At 49.5% G+C, this 17,900-nt stretch overlaps 1 protein-coding gene across 2 annotated transcripts in view; it reads right to left on the bottom strand.

Moving 5' to 3' along the window:
- The window catches only part of UPF1 (UPF1 RNA helicase and ATPase), a 33,981-nt gene extending 18,839 nt beyond the window's left edge, over positions 1 to 15,142 (bottom strand). For both annotated transcript variants that reach the window (XM_043467417.1, XM_043467418.1), the window contains exons 1-3: positions 14,636 to 15,142; positions 2,779 to 2,921; positions 1,061 to 1,150 (exon numbers count right to left, since the gene is read on the bottom strand). In XM_043467417.1, the coding sequence (XP_043323352.1) occupies positions 1,061 to 1,150; positions 2,779 to 2,921; positions 14,636 to 14,857 (455 nt within the window). In that variant the 5' untranslated portion in view covers positions 14,858 to 15,142. The remainder of the gene's footprint in view (positions 1 to 1,060; positions 1,151 to 2,778; positions 2,922 to 14,635) is intronic.
- Between the last annotated feature and the right edge of the window lie 2,758 nt (positions 15,143 to 17,900).

Raw genomic sequence — 17,900 nt, 5'->3', positions numbered from 1 at the left:
AGGAACACTTAAATTACCCAGAACATTTGGAAAGTGGGATACCAATCTCTTCTGGGTACCCTAAAGATGCTTCTCCTTTCATATCTCTAAAAAAACCACAGCTCCCTCCCCTGCCTCACTCAGAAGCCCATCATTTCATTACTGACTCCAAGGTGACATGAGATCTGACCCTTCTGTGTCCTGCACGAGATCGTGAACCGGGCCTGGGTCCACGGCTGCCGAAGACACACGAAGGGTAGGGGCTCCGTACGAAAAAAACTGCCTACGGAATTTGGTCACTTTGTTTCTATAAAACAGGAGTCTCAGAGGAAGATGCTGCTTCCGTGCCGGTGACCTGGAGCCCTGTCCCACAGAGACTCTGCTCTGCTTCTCTGTGGCAATGGCCTGAGTCCTCACCTCACAGCAGCCTCTGAGAAGCCAACAGGACCAGACCCGTGCCAGTGGTGGGGGCTGAGGAATCTCACCACTCGAGCTCAGACAAACAGACTCTCCCCTGGAATCTGAGTACCCGCATCATGCGGGTCTCACCCAAACCCAAAAAAAGGGACCCTGTCACAGCTGCTGCTGATCAACAGCAGGAAGGGAAGCCCAGAGTCGACGGTCAAGTGAACTTAATTTAATCTGATGATTCAGGATCTGGCCCATATTAGCCTCAGGACTGCTCCGATGAGCTAAGGCCAGAGGGAGAGCCTTCTCAGGAAGCGGCTCCCATGGATGCCCATGACTGTCTTGGGAACATCCTCCCCAGGCACCCAGTAATGTAGATGAACGGGCGTGCCAGGAGCTCATCTTGCAGAAAAATATAAATAAAAACTGGGAATGAGAATTAAACCAACCCTACTTGCATAATAAAAAGAACCGCAGAGAATAAATCAAGGGTAAATACATTAAGGCATTCACACACCACCATCTGTTTCAAGTTAAACCAGTCACAGAGGAGGGGAAAAAACCAGGTTTGTTAGCGTGATTTTATATTGTGCTTTGCTTCAACATTTCCATAATTTACACACACATCTGACACAGCACTGATTAAAGACACATGCGCGGTTTGGTTATCTACCTGCCAGAAGTATTTCCACGTCCATTACAGAACCACTTCTTGCTGGTGTTACAGTAAACCACGCAAGCAGGATCGTGTATTCCACAGTAACTGAAAAAGTCAAAACATCAACAGTTAAAGCTGGAAGATTGCTCTCTGGTTTTAATTTGGCAGGATGTAAAATTCTTTCCTCTTACAACATTTTTAAGTTTTTCATTAAACACATACTCAAACCCAACGATCCCACTAACAAAATCCAATCAGTTAACTGCAGAGGCTTCCTGACCCTGTGAACACAGGGAAGGGGTTAGGGTGCTGTGGAGACTCCTCAGATGGCAGCAAAGACCCTTGCTGGCAGGGTTGGGGGAGTGGGGACGAAAACAGTGCAAGGTGCCAGGTGAGCCCAGCAACGCAGACCTAACACCCCCAAGGTGACGGGGTCACTTCCCTTGGTCTCAAGTTTCAGGAACTGTGACTTGTGAGCAAGGAAGTCAACATCCCTAGCTCTGGGCACACAGAAGATAAGCTGAGACCACGCTGCATTCAGAGCTGCAGACGCTCCGGCAGAGGGCGCCATGCTCCTGGGAACACAGCTCAACCCAGCAGTGGAGGGTCCCGCAAGGAGCGCCTCGGGAGAGCCCCCGCACTCCCTTTTCTGAAAATCAATACGCCAAAAACAAAAGCACTGCCTCTGGCTCTGTACAGAGTTCTGTGTGTGCATGAAGCCAAGACTTCGTCTCAAACCAGAATGTGCTCTGGCCAAGAACCTTCCCGGCGGCACCTCATGCCAGGACAGCTCTCCCCTCCTCCACTCCACGTGGACGGCAGGAGTGCGAGGGGGTGTGCAGACTTTAACCACTGCAGCTTCACCAGGACCACTTCATGGGCCTGTTGAGAACAGGAACACTAGTACAGATGTAAAAATGTACTGTGAATGCGAGGGAACACAGAACCAACAAGGTCAGACAGTCTGCCCATCAAGCGGGGAAGGAGCAGCCCTCTACGCCATCGTGGGTGCAGACCGTGGAGGGGCAGCGTGCCCGAGGGTGGGCAGGGCTGAGAGGCCCAGGGCCCTGGCTGGCGGAGTGCCCTGAGCAAGATCATTACACCTCTTTTGGTCTCAATTTCCTTGTGTAACAAAAAAGCAAGAGTAAGTCCAAACACAAGGGATGGGTCCTCCTCTAGACCAGAATTCCAAATTTGGTCAACACGCAGGTCTTTCCATTATTATTATTTTTTTTGCTGCCCAACACGGCATGTGGGATCTTAGTTCCCAGACCAGAGGTGGAACCCACGCCCCCTGCACTGGCAGCATGGACCGCCATGCAAGTCCCCAAGGCAGCTATTTTAAAGAAGCCTACAGGAACCTCGTTGTAAGCGAAATGTCAGCTGCTCTCTTTACCCTCTGGACTCAGATGCTCACCCGATATGCTGAGTTCTTTCGGATGAGTGAGGGGGCAGGTTCCGGGGAACCACCTTAAGGCCTGAGGAAGGCAGAGAAGGGGACTCTTTCTCCCTCCAGCTGGGAGAATCAGGGATGACAGAGGCTGCTGATCCCACTCTCCTGCCCAGGATGAGGGATTTATGTGCGTACAAGGGCTTGAGCAACCTTATTGCCAAGGACCGGGTTTCCAAGTGCCACAGTCCATGGTCTCAGATGGGCCTCTGTAAAGTCAGAGCATGCATGTGGACGGTGGATGCTCTGGGAGGCGGGCCCTCCCCTCTGCTGAAGTGCTCACCTGCAGGCATGTACAGGGAGATCCTTTGTGTAATAGGTATCTTCTTCATCTTCTTCAAAGTTCAACTCGGCCAACAACTGGCTGGTCTTGGCCACGCTGTCATCCACGGCCCCATTCTGCAGGATGCCCTCAGGCCCACCGACCTATGGCAGAAGGGCAGCATCATCATGAAAGGCGGCAGCTTCTGGGCCTCAGCCCAGGCACCTGGCTTCTCCCCACGTGAGCAGCCGTGGCAACCTTCCCGTGAAGCACTGGCCTGCTCTCTGCTGCGACAGTCCAGCTTCTGCTGATCTGACTTTTCGCACTCTCCTCCCCATCAGGCCTACCTGGCCAGAAACAGGGCACGCGTGGCCGAGGTCACCCGCCCTGCCACGCGCACAGCCTAGCCAAACCCCACCGAGCCACAAAGCCACAACCACCAGGACACGGGGGCCACAAGGAGCAAGATGACATCGCACAAGCCCAGTGTGGTCCCTGAGGACAGACGCACAACCACACCGCAGGGTGGCACCCCCGCGGCGAGGGCCTGCCCCGCCCACTCCTCTGCCTAAGCACCAGAGGCGGCTGGGACTCCTGCAGACGTAGGGGTGTGGCTCTCTTGCCAGTCCACAAATGTTCTTCACTGTCGGCTCCCCCTCCAGAAGGCAGCCCTTAAGCAGGAATTAGAAACTGAATGTTAAGACAATCTTCTAGTTTCAGGATACAATTGTACTAAATATACTACCTTTTACATGTTGTAACAGCAAAAACATACAAACAGGCAACTTTAAGTAACTAAGCAGTGAACTTCACAGGCACTTCTGCTGAGCTCACACATCCATTCACAGGTACACAGACAGCTCATCCAAGGGGAAGAGACGCTCCTAGTAGCTGCCCTCCAGGAACTGCCCCTTCAGACGGCAGCCAACTGTCCCCATCATCACCCCCAGGGGCCACAGCCCACACAGAGCTGGGTCAAGCAGTAGGAGAGGCCTGTGATGAAGGACAGGGAGTGACAGGGGCCCCAGGCTTCTCTGAGCTGTGAGACGGGTCAGACACTGGCCTGGCTCCCTCGCAGAGCCCCTGCCACGCGCCGCGGGCAAACTGATACCATAACCCGCATGCGCGCCATGCAGGGCGGGCCCTGGCCAGCCTGGCCGCTGCTCAGTCAGCTATCTGAGCCGAAGAACAACACGTCTCCTGAGGGGGCACCCCAGAAATCTCAAAGATGTATTCGGGTTGTCAAGAAAGCCAAGAACCCGTTACAGGAATCCCTGTCTCTGTAATGGTCTCACCCAGATCAGAACCCCATTTCACAGTTTCTGCCACCACTTTAATATACTTGCATTTTCAGAAGGTCCAGGTTAAATATAAGACTGTATGCTTTGTTTTGGGGAAATTATTTTTTTTTAAAAATGAAAAATCAATATCAACTTTTGGGTTTTAATGTCATGAAGATAACATTATTAACATCATCACAAGCACCTCTTTGTGAATCCCTGATCTCCTTTTTAAAAAATTTTAAGTGGTTCTGTGGCATTAAGTACATCCACATGGTTGTTCAACCACTACCGCCATCCATCTCCAGACCTTTCTCATCTTCTCAAACTGAAACTCTGTCCGTTTTCCCTCCCTCAGTCCCTGGCAACCTCCATTGCACTTTGTTTCTATGAATTTAACTACTACTATAGGGACTTCACACAAGTGGAGTCATACGGTACTTGTCCTTTTGTGACTGACTTATTTCACTTAGCATAAGGGGTTAAGGGTTTATCTATGCCATAACTGTGTCTGAATTTCCTCACTTTTAAAGGCTAAAAATATTCCGTTGTACAGACACAACATTTTGCTTATCCATTCATCTGAAAATGGACACTTGGGTTGCTTTCACCTTTTGGTTGTTGTGAATGATGTTACTATAAAGTACAAGTATTTCTTCAAGTCCCTGTTTTCAATTCTTTGGGGTATATACCCAGAGATGGAGTTGCTGGATCATATAGCTCTTCTGTTTAACTTTGTGAGGAAGTTATTACTGTTTTCCACAGCAGCTACACTATGTTACATTCCCACCCACCAGAATTGCACAAGGGTCCTAATTTTCCCACATCGTTGACAACACTTGTGATTTTTGTTTGTTCTTGACAGTGGCCATCCTAATGGGTGTGAGGCAGTAACTCACTGCGGTTTCGATTTGCCTTTCGTGGATTATAATGATGCTAAGTATCTTTTCCTATGCTTGTTTGCCATTTGTATATCTTCTTTGAGGAACTGTTTATCTTCTTTGCTTACAATTAAGGAGACCCGGGTTCGATCCCTCGGCCGGGAAGACCCTCTGGAGAAGGAAATGGCCACCCACTCCAGTACTCTTGCCTGGAAAATCCCACAGACGGAGGAGTCTGGTAAGCTACAGTCCGTGGCATCGCAAAGAGTCAGACATGACTGAGGGACTTCACTTTCACTTTGAGGAAAAGTCTATTCAAGCGCTTTGCCCATTTTTCATCAGGTTGCTAAATTTCTTTTTGTGCTTTGTTTGAAATTTTGATAGCAGATTACCACTTCCAAAAGTCACCTCTCCTCCCGGCAACACTTCCCCTGACGCGCACAGTGGCAACACTGGGATGAGGCTGCTCTGGGGATGACTACCTCAGCACACACACGCTGGTTTTCTCAAAGTGTGCGGCCAGATTACAGTACCTGGATTTCAGTTAATGGCAATGGAACAGCCATATGTATCATGCTACAGGAGACAGAAGGATATGGGCCACAATCTCAAGCTCAGAACGGTATTCACATTTTTAAACGGTTGACTTAATTACCTAATAGTAGGTATTTGCTTCTTGTCCCACAAAGTCTAGAACATTGAGTACCTAGCACTTTAAGAAAATGTTTGCCAATATTTCGCCAAAGACATACAGATGGCTAAAGGTACATGACAAGATGCTCAATATCACTAATTATTAGAGAAATGCAAACCAAATGAGGTATCACCTCACATCAGTCAGGATGGCCATGACTAAAAAGGCTACAAATAATAAATGCTGGAGAAGGTGTGGAGAAAAAGGTTTCCTACACTGTTGGTAGGAATGTAAACTGGTAGAGTCACCATGGAGGATAAACTAAAAATAGAGTTATCGTATGATCTAGCAATCCCACTCCTGGGCATGTATCCGGAGAAAACTCTGAAAAGATACATCCACCCCAATGTTCACAGCAGCACTATTCACAATAGCCGCGACACGGGAGCAGCCTAAATGTTCACTGACAGAGGGGCAGATAAAGATGCAACGATGGAATACTACTCAGCCATTAGCGAGAATGAAACAATGCCTCCTGCAGCAACATGGATGGATGAGAGAGTATCATATTAAGTGAAGTCAGATAAAAAACAAGTATCGTATGATATCACTTGTATGTTGGAATATTAAAAAAAAAAAACAAATAATGAAACAAATGAACTTATTTACAAAACAGAAAGACTCACAGACACAGAAAACAAACTTTTGGCTTCCAAAGGGGTTGAGCGGGAAGCTGTTACCTAGGATTCTGAGACCAACACATGCACACGGCTGCACATGAAGCAGGCAAACCACAGAGACCTATGACAGAAGGAGCTACACCCAGTACCTGGGGACAGCCTGCGACAGGAGAGAGTCTGAGGAATATACACACGTGTGTGTGTGACTGATCACTCTGCTGTACGCCTGAACTAACACAGCATTTTAAGTATACTCAATTTAAAAATGGTTAAAGAAAAGAAAAACGAAAATCTCACCAACTCCTAGAGGAGGAGCTCCTAAAATATGTCATCAGGCTGCATAAACTTTTTTGTTCAAAGAAACATTAGTGATGTGAATCTTTACTTCCCTGAAATACCAAAATTAGTGTGTGCAGTAATACAGAAACCTGCGTGCCACCAGGGGCCCTCACTCTGCCCATTCTGCTTCATCCAGGCCTCAGACCCCACCCTTCTCCCCTCACAGAGAGAACCAGCTTCGGGGATGAGTGAGGCTCTTGAAAGTGGCGATCTTTTCTCTGCATCACTGTTATGAACCCTTCAGGCTTCATAAGGAGCAGGAAATCTGAGTCTGCTCTACGAAGTCTCTTGAGAGAATGCAATACAGACAACACAAGGTCAGATGAGCTCTCCCTCACGCTCTAAGGCAAGGAGACCAGAGAGAAGAGGCCAGATTCCCCAACAGGCTCTCAGCTGTGTGGCTGGGAGTGTGGGTGTGCCCCTTCTTACAAGTACTTTTGCACACGCACACGGGCATGTTCAACCCCTGCCCGGCCCGACTCCTGCCCTACTGTGACCTGACCACAACACAGACTTCCACAGCTGGGTTGTTCGTTTCTCTCTCTACTTTCTGGAAAGTTTTAAGATAAACATTAACTTCAAAAATACATTTGACCTTAGAAACTATAATTAACTGAATTAAAGCACTAAAGAGTGCCTGGCACAGAGAAGGCACACAGCCCAAGCCAGGCAACGTAACAGAAGGGAGGGGAAGGTCCTTGTCTGGCACAGGACTGCCTGAAGTCATCAGCCCCTCAACTACAGCCAGGACCCCTGGGTCCTGCTGGGCTCAAGCGGGCAAAGGCCTCCCTAAGCCTTCCCCGGGCTCTCTGCGCACACCCCCAGGTACCAGGTCACTGGGTCCAGAAAGCCAAAGAAACAGTTTCCTCTCCACCCCTGCTCTGGACACTATGATCAAGGCCTTGCAGGGATTTTCTGCCAAGAGAGTTTCTTATGACCCACTGCAGAATTCTGTGCACATCAGAGCAGCAGGAAGAAAAGTCACTTCATTCTCATGGAGGAAAAGCACGTGAATTAAAAATTACCGCTAAATGTGTTGGTAAGAACTTTCAGACCACGCGTTATCTCAAACCTTGTAAGCGTCAACCACTTACCATAAAATGGACCTTGCTCTCAGTCCCTGGCCTTTGCACTCACTACCCCCTTGGCCTCTGCACAGACAGCTCCTGGTCCTTCAGTCTCCATCCAGAGGGCACCTCCAAGGGAGGTCACCCCTGACCCCATCTGAGGGGTGCGAGAGGGGCCAACTCTGCTGTTCTGTGTCCTGCTATGACCCCAGCACCTAGAATTAGCCCACACCCCAGTATGCTCTCACAGTACTGGCTCAATGAATACATCTTCTCATCCAAGATAGAAAGATTGTGATGTAAAATGACTCATCATTTATTCTTTTCTTCCACAGTCTAAGTAAAAAAGAGTGAATGGGAAACCACCTTTCCTGAGGTGGCCTGAGGCAGAGAGGAGCTACTGGGTCTCTGAGCCCTCAGGACAGCCTATGAGCCCTCAGGACAGCCTAACAGAAGATCCCTTCTCCTTCAACTTTCGAAAAAGTTTCAAAACTACAGAGAATGAATGACCCACTCATCCCTCATCTGGATCTACCAGTCACTCACATTTTACCAGGCTTGCTCTCTCCCTCTCTTGCTCTGCACAAGCATGCACACACACACATACTTTTACTTTCCTGATCCATTTCAGAGTCACAGGCCCCAGGACAAGAGCTTCCTCCACATAACCACAATATAAGCATCACACTCACGACTAATGCTAATATAACACTGCTATCTAACACACATACACACATGTCCCCAATGCCCTAATAACATCTGTTATAGTTTTTTAAATTCAAGATCCAGTTAATGATTATACATTGTGATATAATCTCTCAGCCTTCTTTATTCTGTTTTAACCGCAAGAAATTATTGCGATTTGACCATTTTTGACCTACAATGAAGGGAACTTCACATGGTCCCACCCAACACAGCAGTCCCTAAGCTCTGAGTTAAAGGAGCCCCACCTGCCTCCCCCTTGTTTTGTTCTCACCGAGGGCTGAGTCCACCCCTGCAGTTCATTCCAAAGCTCACAAATATCCTTGACCTGTCTGAGGTGGCTGAGGCTCACCCTGCCCCTGACTACCCAGCTCTGGGGTCAGCCACTTTTCAGAGGAGCTCACAGGTTGAAACAGGGTCCACCCACACCTGCAGGGAGACGCCAGACTGTGAGGAGAGGTTCAGTCCAGGAGGCGGAACACCTCACAGGACAGTGACCTGGACAGGATTCTGGCTCCGTGGCAGGGAAAGGAGAGAGAGGAGCTGCCCGGGAGAGCAGGGCTGGAGACACGACAGTCGGTCCCATTAACACCAGACCTGGCCGGGCTCAGGACCAGGTAAACGGTGTGACTGTGGAGGAAGGGAGTCCCACGTGTCAGACGATCCCGAACAACCACCGCTGGCGCTGCTCACTTGACAACAGCAAGGAGGCTACGAGGACGCCCTTCTCCTGCTGTTAGAAACGCATTCTAAATACTGTAGGTCTAAATGGTTGGGTATTACTAACTCATACGGCTCAACCTCAGAAGAGCAAAATAGGCTGGATTTACTTTAAAACATGTCAGAGAAGGAAAAGAAAAAGAGAGAGGAAAATCTTCACAATCATCAAATCAAGAAGAAAGAAGGGCAGGGTTTGCTTTACTTACTTATACACGAGAGAATTCACAACATACATTTTTATACAATACAGGTGGACAAAGCGCTGCCTGGAAACTGTGTCAGCTCTGCAGAGCCACGCCCTTGAGAGGAGTGACGGAAGATGAGAGCGCAGCCAAACGCCTTCCACCTGGGGACGAGGAGAGTGGCGCCGCCAGGCTCATGTCACCCCAGCAGCTGAGCTACGAGAGGAGCTGCAGTAGACAGGAAGGTGCTATCCTCAGTCGTGACGAAGGTCCCCAAAGCTCCCCAGGCGGCCTAAGCCGACTGGAGGTCTAGAGGCATCCCGGCCCAGTCCACAGGGGTCCTGAGAAGCTGGGTCTGGCTGTCCAGCTCACAAGCTGCTACTGGACCGGCACACGTTTAAAAAGGCACAAAAGGATCTGACGCTAGCTGTGGGACCCCGGGAGGAGGAAGGGCCAGCTGGTACCATGAGCGTTCTCTGTCACACACACGGAAGGCCACACACCTGACCCCAGCACTCTCTGTCTGAATCCCCCTTCCAGCTTCAGCCACACTCTGCCAGGCCTCCCGCCATCTAAGGGCCCCACTCTAAGTGAGGTCACGGCACCCCTCAGCAGCAACACAAGGCTCCCAGATCGAGCCGGGCCCCTTGGTGTAGACACTGGCCCTTGCCTGCACCCACTAGCCCTCCATGCCAAGCCCTGTGTTCCCTGCCGAGTGGGCGCAGCTTCCTGACCGACGCCAGGAGCAGCACTCATAGAGGCCGTCACTTGGCCAGGCAGACCACGCCCTCCTCTGGACGCCCACTGTCCCCACGGCCACCTGCCGACTGGGCAGCACCCGCCGCGCCTAACACAGAACCTGCAGCTGACAAAGGCCTCACTCTGCCTCCTCGCGGGGGTCACTGCCCACAGCGCTCCTGGAGCACAGCAGGACGGGGAGAGGGGAGCACCGAGGGGCAGCCGTCGAGAATCAGGCCAGGGAGGGCAGCCCGGGAACCTGTGTGGAAGGAACCAAAGAACCGGCGGACAGACACACGGGCGCGCAGGCTCGTCCCTGAGCGGGGGGCCAAGCCTCAGCACCCTGGCGCGGAAGCCCACACAGGGCAGGCAGCACACGCCCCCGACGTGCGGGCTCAAGTGGCCAAGTGTGGGCTCACCCGATTCCCTACCTCAGGGCTTTAACCAGAGACTACCGAGATCAGCAGGAGCAAAACCGAAGAGGAAAGAACGGTGGCATGAGAGAGAAGAGAAGACAGTGACTGTCTGATGGCTGCAAGCTCAGTAAAGCTACTAAAAAAACACCCACTGAATCAAACACTGAAGAACAAGAGGACTCCATGGTGTACGATCGTACCTCAGTGAAGCTGTTTGAAAGATGTCTCCTTTTTGGTTGTGAGACCTAGGTTGACAGAGAATTTTGCTATTGTGTTAGTGTTAACTTCCCCCAATCACGCTAAATCTGGGTAAAGAAATTAACTGGGTAAACAGAGGCAGAAGCTATTTCGGCTATTCAGCACTAAGTTACTTAGTTCCTCCCTTTTGGTTTTCAAACCCCGGAAATCCACCAAAAGACAAGTGCTATAGAATACTTGCCAGAGCTCCTGTGAAGTGTGCAGGATCTCATCTCCAATTTTCTCAAGGCGTACTATGTCACAGTTGTACTAACCCAGTGTTCACACAACCAAAAAAGGTCCACGCAAATTTTAAACTCACCACTTTCAGGAACCCTGGAACTGTAAGGAACTCACTCCTCATCATAAGCTAAGGGCCAGGAATCATAAGACAATCTGTTTACCTAGATAGTCAAGGACATGTCAGAACTTCTGAAGGCAGCCAGAGTTAAGACAAGGTAGCAGCTCTTTACAGCTTTTAAAATTGACACACATTGATGTATCTAAATACTCATGAATCCATCAATCAAGATAACAAGCACATCCATCACCCCCAGTCTCTTCCTGCCTTTGTCATCCCCTCCCTCCTCTCCTCCCATCCCCGCAACCACTGTTCTACCTTCTATCACCATAGGTTACCTAGCACTTTCTAGAGTTTTATATGAGAAGAATCACAGAGTATATACCTTTTTTTTAAAGTGTGTCTTTCACTCAATGTAATTATTTTGAGATGCATCCATGCTGCTGTGTGCATCAGTGGTTCATTCCTTTTTTTGTTTGGTAGTGTTCCCAACTCAAGATTTTCATCATCATAATTCCAATGTTTGGAGGAAACACGATAGCAGCACCAAAGGGGAATATTACAACTAAGCAGGCCAGAAGGTCTGTAACAGCAGCTGTTATGGACAGGACTTCTGAAATCACCTTTCCCTGCCCTTTGAGACGCTGGGAGACAGGCCCAAAAAAGGGTCAAATACTCAAAAGAAAATTGTTGCCTTATCTTAAGGACATTTGACAGGGCTGTGAAAAATATCAGTTCATTTCATAAATAAGAAAACAAGTGTTATCTGAACCAACTCAGTTCACCTCAGCGCCATTCTCCCCACTGCCCCGTGACACACACGTGTTACCTACACCTTCAGGCAAAACCAAAACTGGCAGTCAAGACTGATATTAAAAGTGGAATCAGTGACGTAGAAAGCTACACATTAGAAAACAGTCTGGTAGCCCCTGAAAAGGTAACAGGCAGCTGTTACCAGACCACCCAGAATTTCACTGAAGGCTTACACCCACACAGAAATTTGTACACAGATGTTCACAGCAGCACTTCCCATAGTGGCTAAGCCAAGGGTCCACCAACAGACAAGTAGATAAACAAAATGTCATCTGTCCATGCTGTGGAACATCACACAGTCATAAAAAGGAATGCAGCAGATACATGCTACACAGCGTGGATGAGCCTTGAAAACGTGCTCGGTGAAAGAGCGAATGACCACAGGCACAGTACGACCACATACAGTCCACTTACGTGAAAGGCCCAGAGCAGGTAAACAGAGACGGATCAGCGGCTGCCCGGGGTTAGAGAAGGGAGGCTGGCAGACTCCAGGGCACTAGGTTTCTTTCCACGGTGAGGAAAAGGCCCTGAAAGCGACTGTGGGCGTGGCTGCACAGCCCTGTACTAAAGGCATTGGGCAGCACTGGGAACGCTGAGGCGCATGGTACGTAAATTCTACCTCAGTAAAGCTGTGAAACAAAAGTCGCTGCACGGCACTGGACAATTCACAGCCTCTCATCCAAAAAGATAAAATCAAAAGGCACTCAGAATAGAAGCTCCACCAGACATCTGGTTATACAGGCAAGTCTTGAGGACAAATAAGGGAAAACCTCCCAAATGTCGCAGGCAGCCAATGCCACCAACTAACACAGGAGATAATCAACTTTTCATTCCCCTTACCCAAAGACAAATCCAGAGTGAGGCTACAGGTGGGTGGGTCACCAGAGTTATTTAAAAGTAAAAAAGGACAAACCCTTTTGATGTCATAACAAGTAAGCTCAACCATAATGTTTCCCTCTGGTGAAGTGTTTTAATGCTCTTATTCAATACAGTTCAGTGTTCAGGTGCAGTAAAAGAAAGCAATTACTGTAAAGCAATTATCCTTCAATTGAAAAATAAGTAAATTTATTTTTTTAAAAAAAGAAATCAATTACTTCAACTGAAAGAGAAAGACACGCCCCCACAATTAATCAAAAACAGAACCCAAGGGACAAAATTAGAACTCAGAGCTGAAGCAGAACCCAAGTTTTCTGTTTTACAGTCTACAGTTTAAAAAGGATTTGCAATAAAACAATTACGTTCCACAAAACAACCCTGAACTGCCACAGGTCATGGCACACTGCTCAGCCAAGAGATCTTTAGCCTCATCTTCTGGACACACTGGATACAAATAACAGACAGTAATATCTGGTCTATCCACTCATACATGAGTCCAGATTTCAGTATGTTTAAAAGTAACAAAAATACAGCTGTTACCCCCATGTTACAGCTGTGGAAACAGCATCTACAGAGTATGAAACTACTCTGATAACAGGTGTTATCATGAGCTTCCAGCGGCTCACTTATTTCCCAAGCAAACTCTCCCTGCCCCCATGATATGTCAACAAAAGGGAAAAAACACAGATATGTGCACACCTGTTCTCCCTGATGCCCCACCCATTAAGCTTCTATTTTTAAGGAATCTGGGGTTAGAATGAGTCAAATGTTTTCTGCTTCTATTAGGGGCTAAAAGAAAGTCCAAGTGGGTGGTCTACCCACAGGGAGTGACTCAATCAACCAGAATGCAAGCCCCTTCCCCCAGGAGACAGTTTCAGCTCACTCTGGCTGAGGCTGGGTTGGCTCCCCCCACTCTGGCAGTGGGTCCTCATGCCAAGGGACACCTGTGACAAGGTGAAGCCTATAGCTCCTCTGTGGCTGAGAATTCAGGAAAATAAATCTGAGGGAGGTGCCAGGCACAGGAATGGAATTTGAGAGCCACAGGATGATGGCTACATTCCTTGGGGAGCCTAGCCCAAGACCACAGCCAGCGCCCTCTCCCATCCCCGGTCAGGGACCCAGATCCAGGAAGTGTATGCCGGATACACTCCCATAACACAAACCCAAATTTTAAATAACCAAGCAGCCTTTGCTAAATGTTCACATCATTAAGAACAAAAGTTCCTGACGTGGCAGAGCCACGTATATAAAACCCACTACCACTCACCCACTGGAGGAACAAACTCAAAACCAACTTTTCCAAGGCAGGGCTGCGGAGTTACGTAACAGGTCGGTTTCAGCAACAGGCAATTCAAGAAGAAAAAACAAAACGCAAACACTCCCCTGAATAATCTTAAAAGTCTGCGAGCTTGGGGCTCTCTGTTGAATGCACAAATTCCGTTTCTGCTGGAGGAGCCTCAGCCCTCCTCTCGCCAGCGTCCGTCGGCCCGATGCAATATAAACCCACTGGACACTGGGCAAGAATGAGGGCAGGGGTGTCCAGACTGCGACCACAGGTAAGGGGGTGGGGCAGCGGTCGGATGGGACTGAAGGGGGAATCGGCGCAGATCAGGAGCTGGCTTGAGCGGGGCACTGACCCAGCTGAAGGAGAATTCGGGGACAAGTCACCCCCGCCCAGGCCAGAGACGTACCTAGGGCCGGTCACTTCGGACAGGCCCGGAAGGGGACTTGGGACCAATCAGCTAAGACTCAGTGTGGAACTAGATCCTGAGAGAGAGAGACCAGAGAAGGTCTTGAAGGAGGTTTACCCGGGTCGGCTGGAGAGCAGAAACTGGAGGCAGGTTACTCCGGACCTGGACTAAGCGGGACATACCCCGGACAAGTCACTCTGGAGCAGGAGGGACTGCAGGAGACGAGCAGATCAGCCCCGGCCGGGCCGGAGGGGAAACCCGAGCAGGTCCCCCGCTGCCGAGGCCCGGCCCCGGCTTCCGGCGCCGCCATGTGCCGCTCACCTGCGCGTCGAGCTGTCCGGCCGCTGCGCCCGGGCCGGCTCCGACCGGGGCCCCCGCGCCGCCACCTCCGGGGCCGCCGGGGGGCGTCTGCGTCTGGCTGGGGAGGGTGAAGTCGGTAAACTCGAACTCGGAGCCCTGGGTGTCAGCGCCGAGCAGCTCGGCCTCCTCGGTGTCCAAGAAGGTGAGCGTCTGCGAGCTGGGCCCGTACGCCTCCACGCTCATTGTGCCGCCGCGTAGGGCCCTCTGGCCGGCTCCGCGCCGCACTCGAGCCCGCCGCCGCGCTGAGGCCTAGGCCGCAGGCCTCGGGTCGCCGCCGCCGCCGCTGCGTCCGCGCCCCTGGACAGGCTCAAAACGCCCGCCGCGGAGCGAGCCGGGTTGAGAGTCACGCGCGCCGAGCCGCTGAGCCCCTCAGCTCCGCCGCTTCCTTCGGGGCCGCCCGCCCTCGCAGCCCCCGGCAGGAACCGCCACCACCGCCGCCGTCGCCGCCGCCGTGCGCGTGCGTGAGGCCGGCGCCGGCGCAGGTGCGCGTGCGCGAGTCCGACGACGGCGCAGGCGCGCGCGCTCCTCGAGGACGCCTTCAACCGCGCCCGCACTGCCGGAGCCCAGCGGGCGGGCGGGACGCGCAGCGCGCACGCGCGGGGGGCGGGGCTTCCAACCGCCGTCCCGGCCACCACACGAGTTCCTGGGGCCGCCTCAACCGCTTTCTGTGGCACTCCGGCAGCGGATGGTGCGGCCGTGGTCGTCTGTGCCCCTAGAAGCGGCGACAGTGCCATGGGTTAATTGAGCGCCAGCTGGATGCCTTCCCGAGGTGGAACACCCAGCTGGGGAGGCTTGGCGAGGAAGGAGTGGTGCGTCCCCTTCACTGGGAGAAACTCCCGGGGCTAATTTCGCCAAATCTTTTAAGATGAGGGCGCATGGCGCATAGTAGCTGCTCATTGTGCACTGGTTGAATAAGTGAATGGGGACAGTCCTTACCACAGAGCCTAGCGCACAGAAAAAGTGGTTGCTGCTGCTCTGGACAATGGTATTATTCAGAGGCATGAAACAACAGCGATGGGGAGCACTGCTCTGGGTTGAAACCCAAACCTGGCCACCTACTGTCTGTGTGACTTTAATTATACAAGCGATTTTATCTCTCTGAGCCTAGCGTTTCCTCAGCTGGGAAAGGGAAATAATAGCCATTAAGATGGGATGAGGGGAACTTTCCTGTGGTCCAGTGGTTAAGAATCTTCCTGCCAATGCAGCAGACACTGTTTGATCCCTGATCTGGGGTGGGCCCACACGCTGTGGGGCAACTAAGCCCCTTGGACCACAACTACTGAAGCCCGAACCCCCTGCAGCCAGTGCTCTGAGAAAGCAAGCCACTGCGCTGAGGAGCACGTGTACCACAGCTAGAGAGTAGCCCTGCTAAATCGTTGAGGAGCATCCAAGACCCAACACAACCTAAAATAAATAAATAAAAAGGTGAGATGAGGAATAAATGAGCTACTCTTTACTCCCGAGTATTTACAAAGAGAAGTTCCATGTGGACAGGGGCTGACTGTTCATCACATGGTCTTCTCTGTGGGGAGGATAACCGCCCTCGCAGAAAGGTGCTCAGTAAAAGTTTAGTTACTAGTTTATGAGCCTTAATCTCCTAACTTCCTAGCCCCAGCTTCCTTTTCTGTAAAATGTCTTGGAGAACCCCCCACTTCCCAAGATTCTGGGACTAAGCACTTGAAGTCAGTTCACAGGGCTCCCGGTTTGCATGGCCATTCCTAAAGTTCCAGATGCTGCATGGTTCCTCATTTTCCAATATTCCTGTCATGACATGATAAAAGATTCCTTTTTCTTTCTTCACATCTTTTCTGGCTTCCAGTGCATGAAAACGTGGGAATATAAAAAATGAATAATTAGGTCCCCCTCTACAGGAAGACACAGTTTAAGGGAGAATCCTAGCGAGCTAACAGATGCTTTCAATAAAATGCAAAGCCCTGTATGGAAAGTATCCAGTCGAATTGGTAGAATCATTTAAGACCAATCTGGTAAAACTTAGCAGTTTCAGTGCATGCCTTGCCCTGCCCTTGACCTAGTAATTCCACTTCTAAGGATCTCCTTTTATTTCCTACATAGCCTCACATTTGCAAAATAACATTGTGGATAATACACTAAAACATATCAATTTAACACAGAAGAAGTTAGTAATGGAAGAGTTGAAAAAAGATATGACATACAGAAAGCAAATAGCAAAATGGCAGAAATAAGTCCTTATCAGTAATTACACTAAATGAAATTGAATTAAACTCTCCAGTTAAAAGGCAGAGATTTTCAGAGGTTTGTTTTGTTTTTTTCTTTTAATCATGGTTCAGCTATGCTGTCTGCAAAAAAAAAAAAAAAAAAAAATCACTTTTTTTTTTCTCTTTGCCACTTGGCATGTGGGATCTTAGTTCCCCAACCAGGGATCAAACCCATGCTCCCTGCATTGGTAGTGCAGAATCTTAACCACTGGACTGCCAGGGAAGTCCCCAAAGACTCAATTTAGAGTCAAAGACAAAAAGGCCAAAAGTAACTGGATGGAAAAAGATACTCCAGGCAAATAGTAACTGAAAGAGAGCTATATTGGCTATACTAGTATCAGGTAAAACAGATATTAAGACAAAAACTGTTACTTGAGACAAAGAATATTGTATAATGATAATGATACAATTTCAATCTAGGAAGAAATAATAATTGTAAACATGAAAGCACCTAACAACAAAACCCAAAAATATATTAAGAAAAATGTGATAAATTGAAAGGAGAAGTAATTCAACAGTAACTATAGTTTACTCTCAAGGAAAGAAGTCAAAAGCTTAGGGAGATGAAAACGTTAAGAGTAGATTTATCATTTAAGACCTACTCACCTCCCTAAGCTTTTGAAGATGGATGTGGTTACCATAATGGACAGCAGAGTCAAAGTAGCAATCAGGAGGGAAAAAAAGCAGCAATCAGAAGAGTCTGACTCACAGAGCCCTATGGCATTGACTAGCTGATCAAGGCATTCTTAAAAGTAAAATGGTTGGGAAGCCTACTAAATTCTTACTTGATCTGTTTAAGCAGAAAAGTTCTAGATCATGTGAATAAAAGTCTAATTTGAATCTTAAAAATGGAGTATCATGTCAGTCAATTCTTAGACTTGATCCAGTTCACAAACCCAGAACATCTTTAATGAAGAAGAGGCTGAGTCCCCTTGAGGAAGGACCCAATACACTACCAAAAATTCTTATGTTAACCTTTCTCCCAGTCT

This window comes from Cervus canadensis, chromosome 4 (assembly GCF_019320065.1).
Source record: "Cervus canadensis isolate Bull #8, Minnesota chromosome 4, ASM1932006v1, whole genome shotgun sequence".
Taxonomy (NCBI): domain Eukaryota; kingdom Metazoa; phylum Chordata; class Mammalia; order Artiodactyla; family Cervidae; genus Cervus; species Cervus canadensis.
Note: the sequence above shows the minus strand (reverse complement) of the source record. Positions and strands in the feature narration are given on the sequence as shown.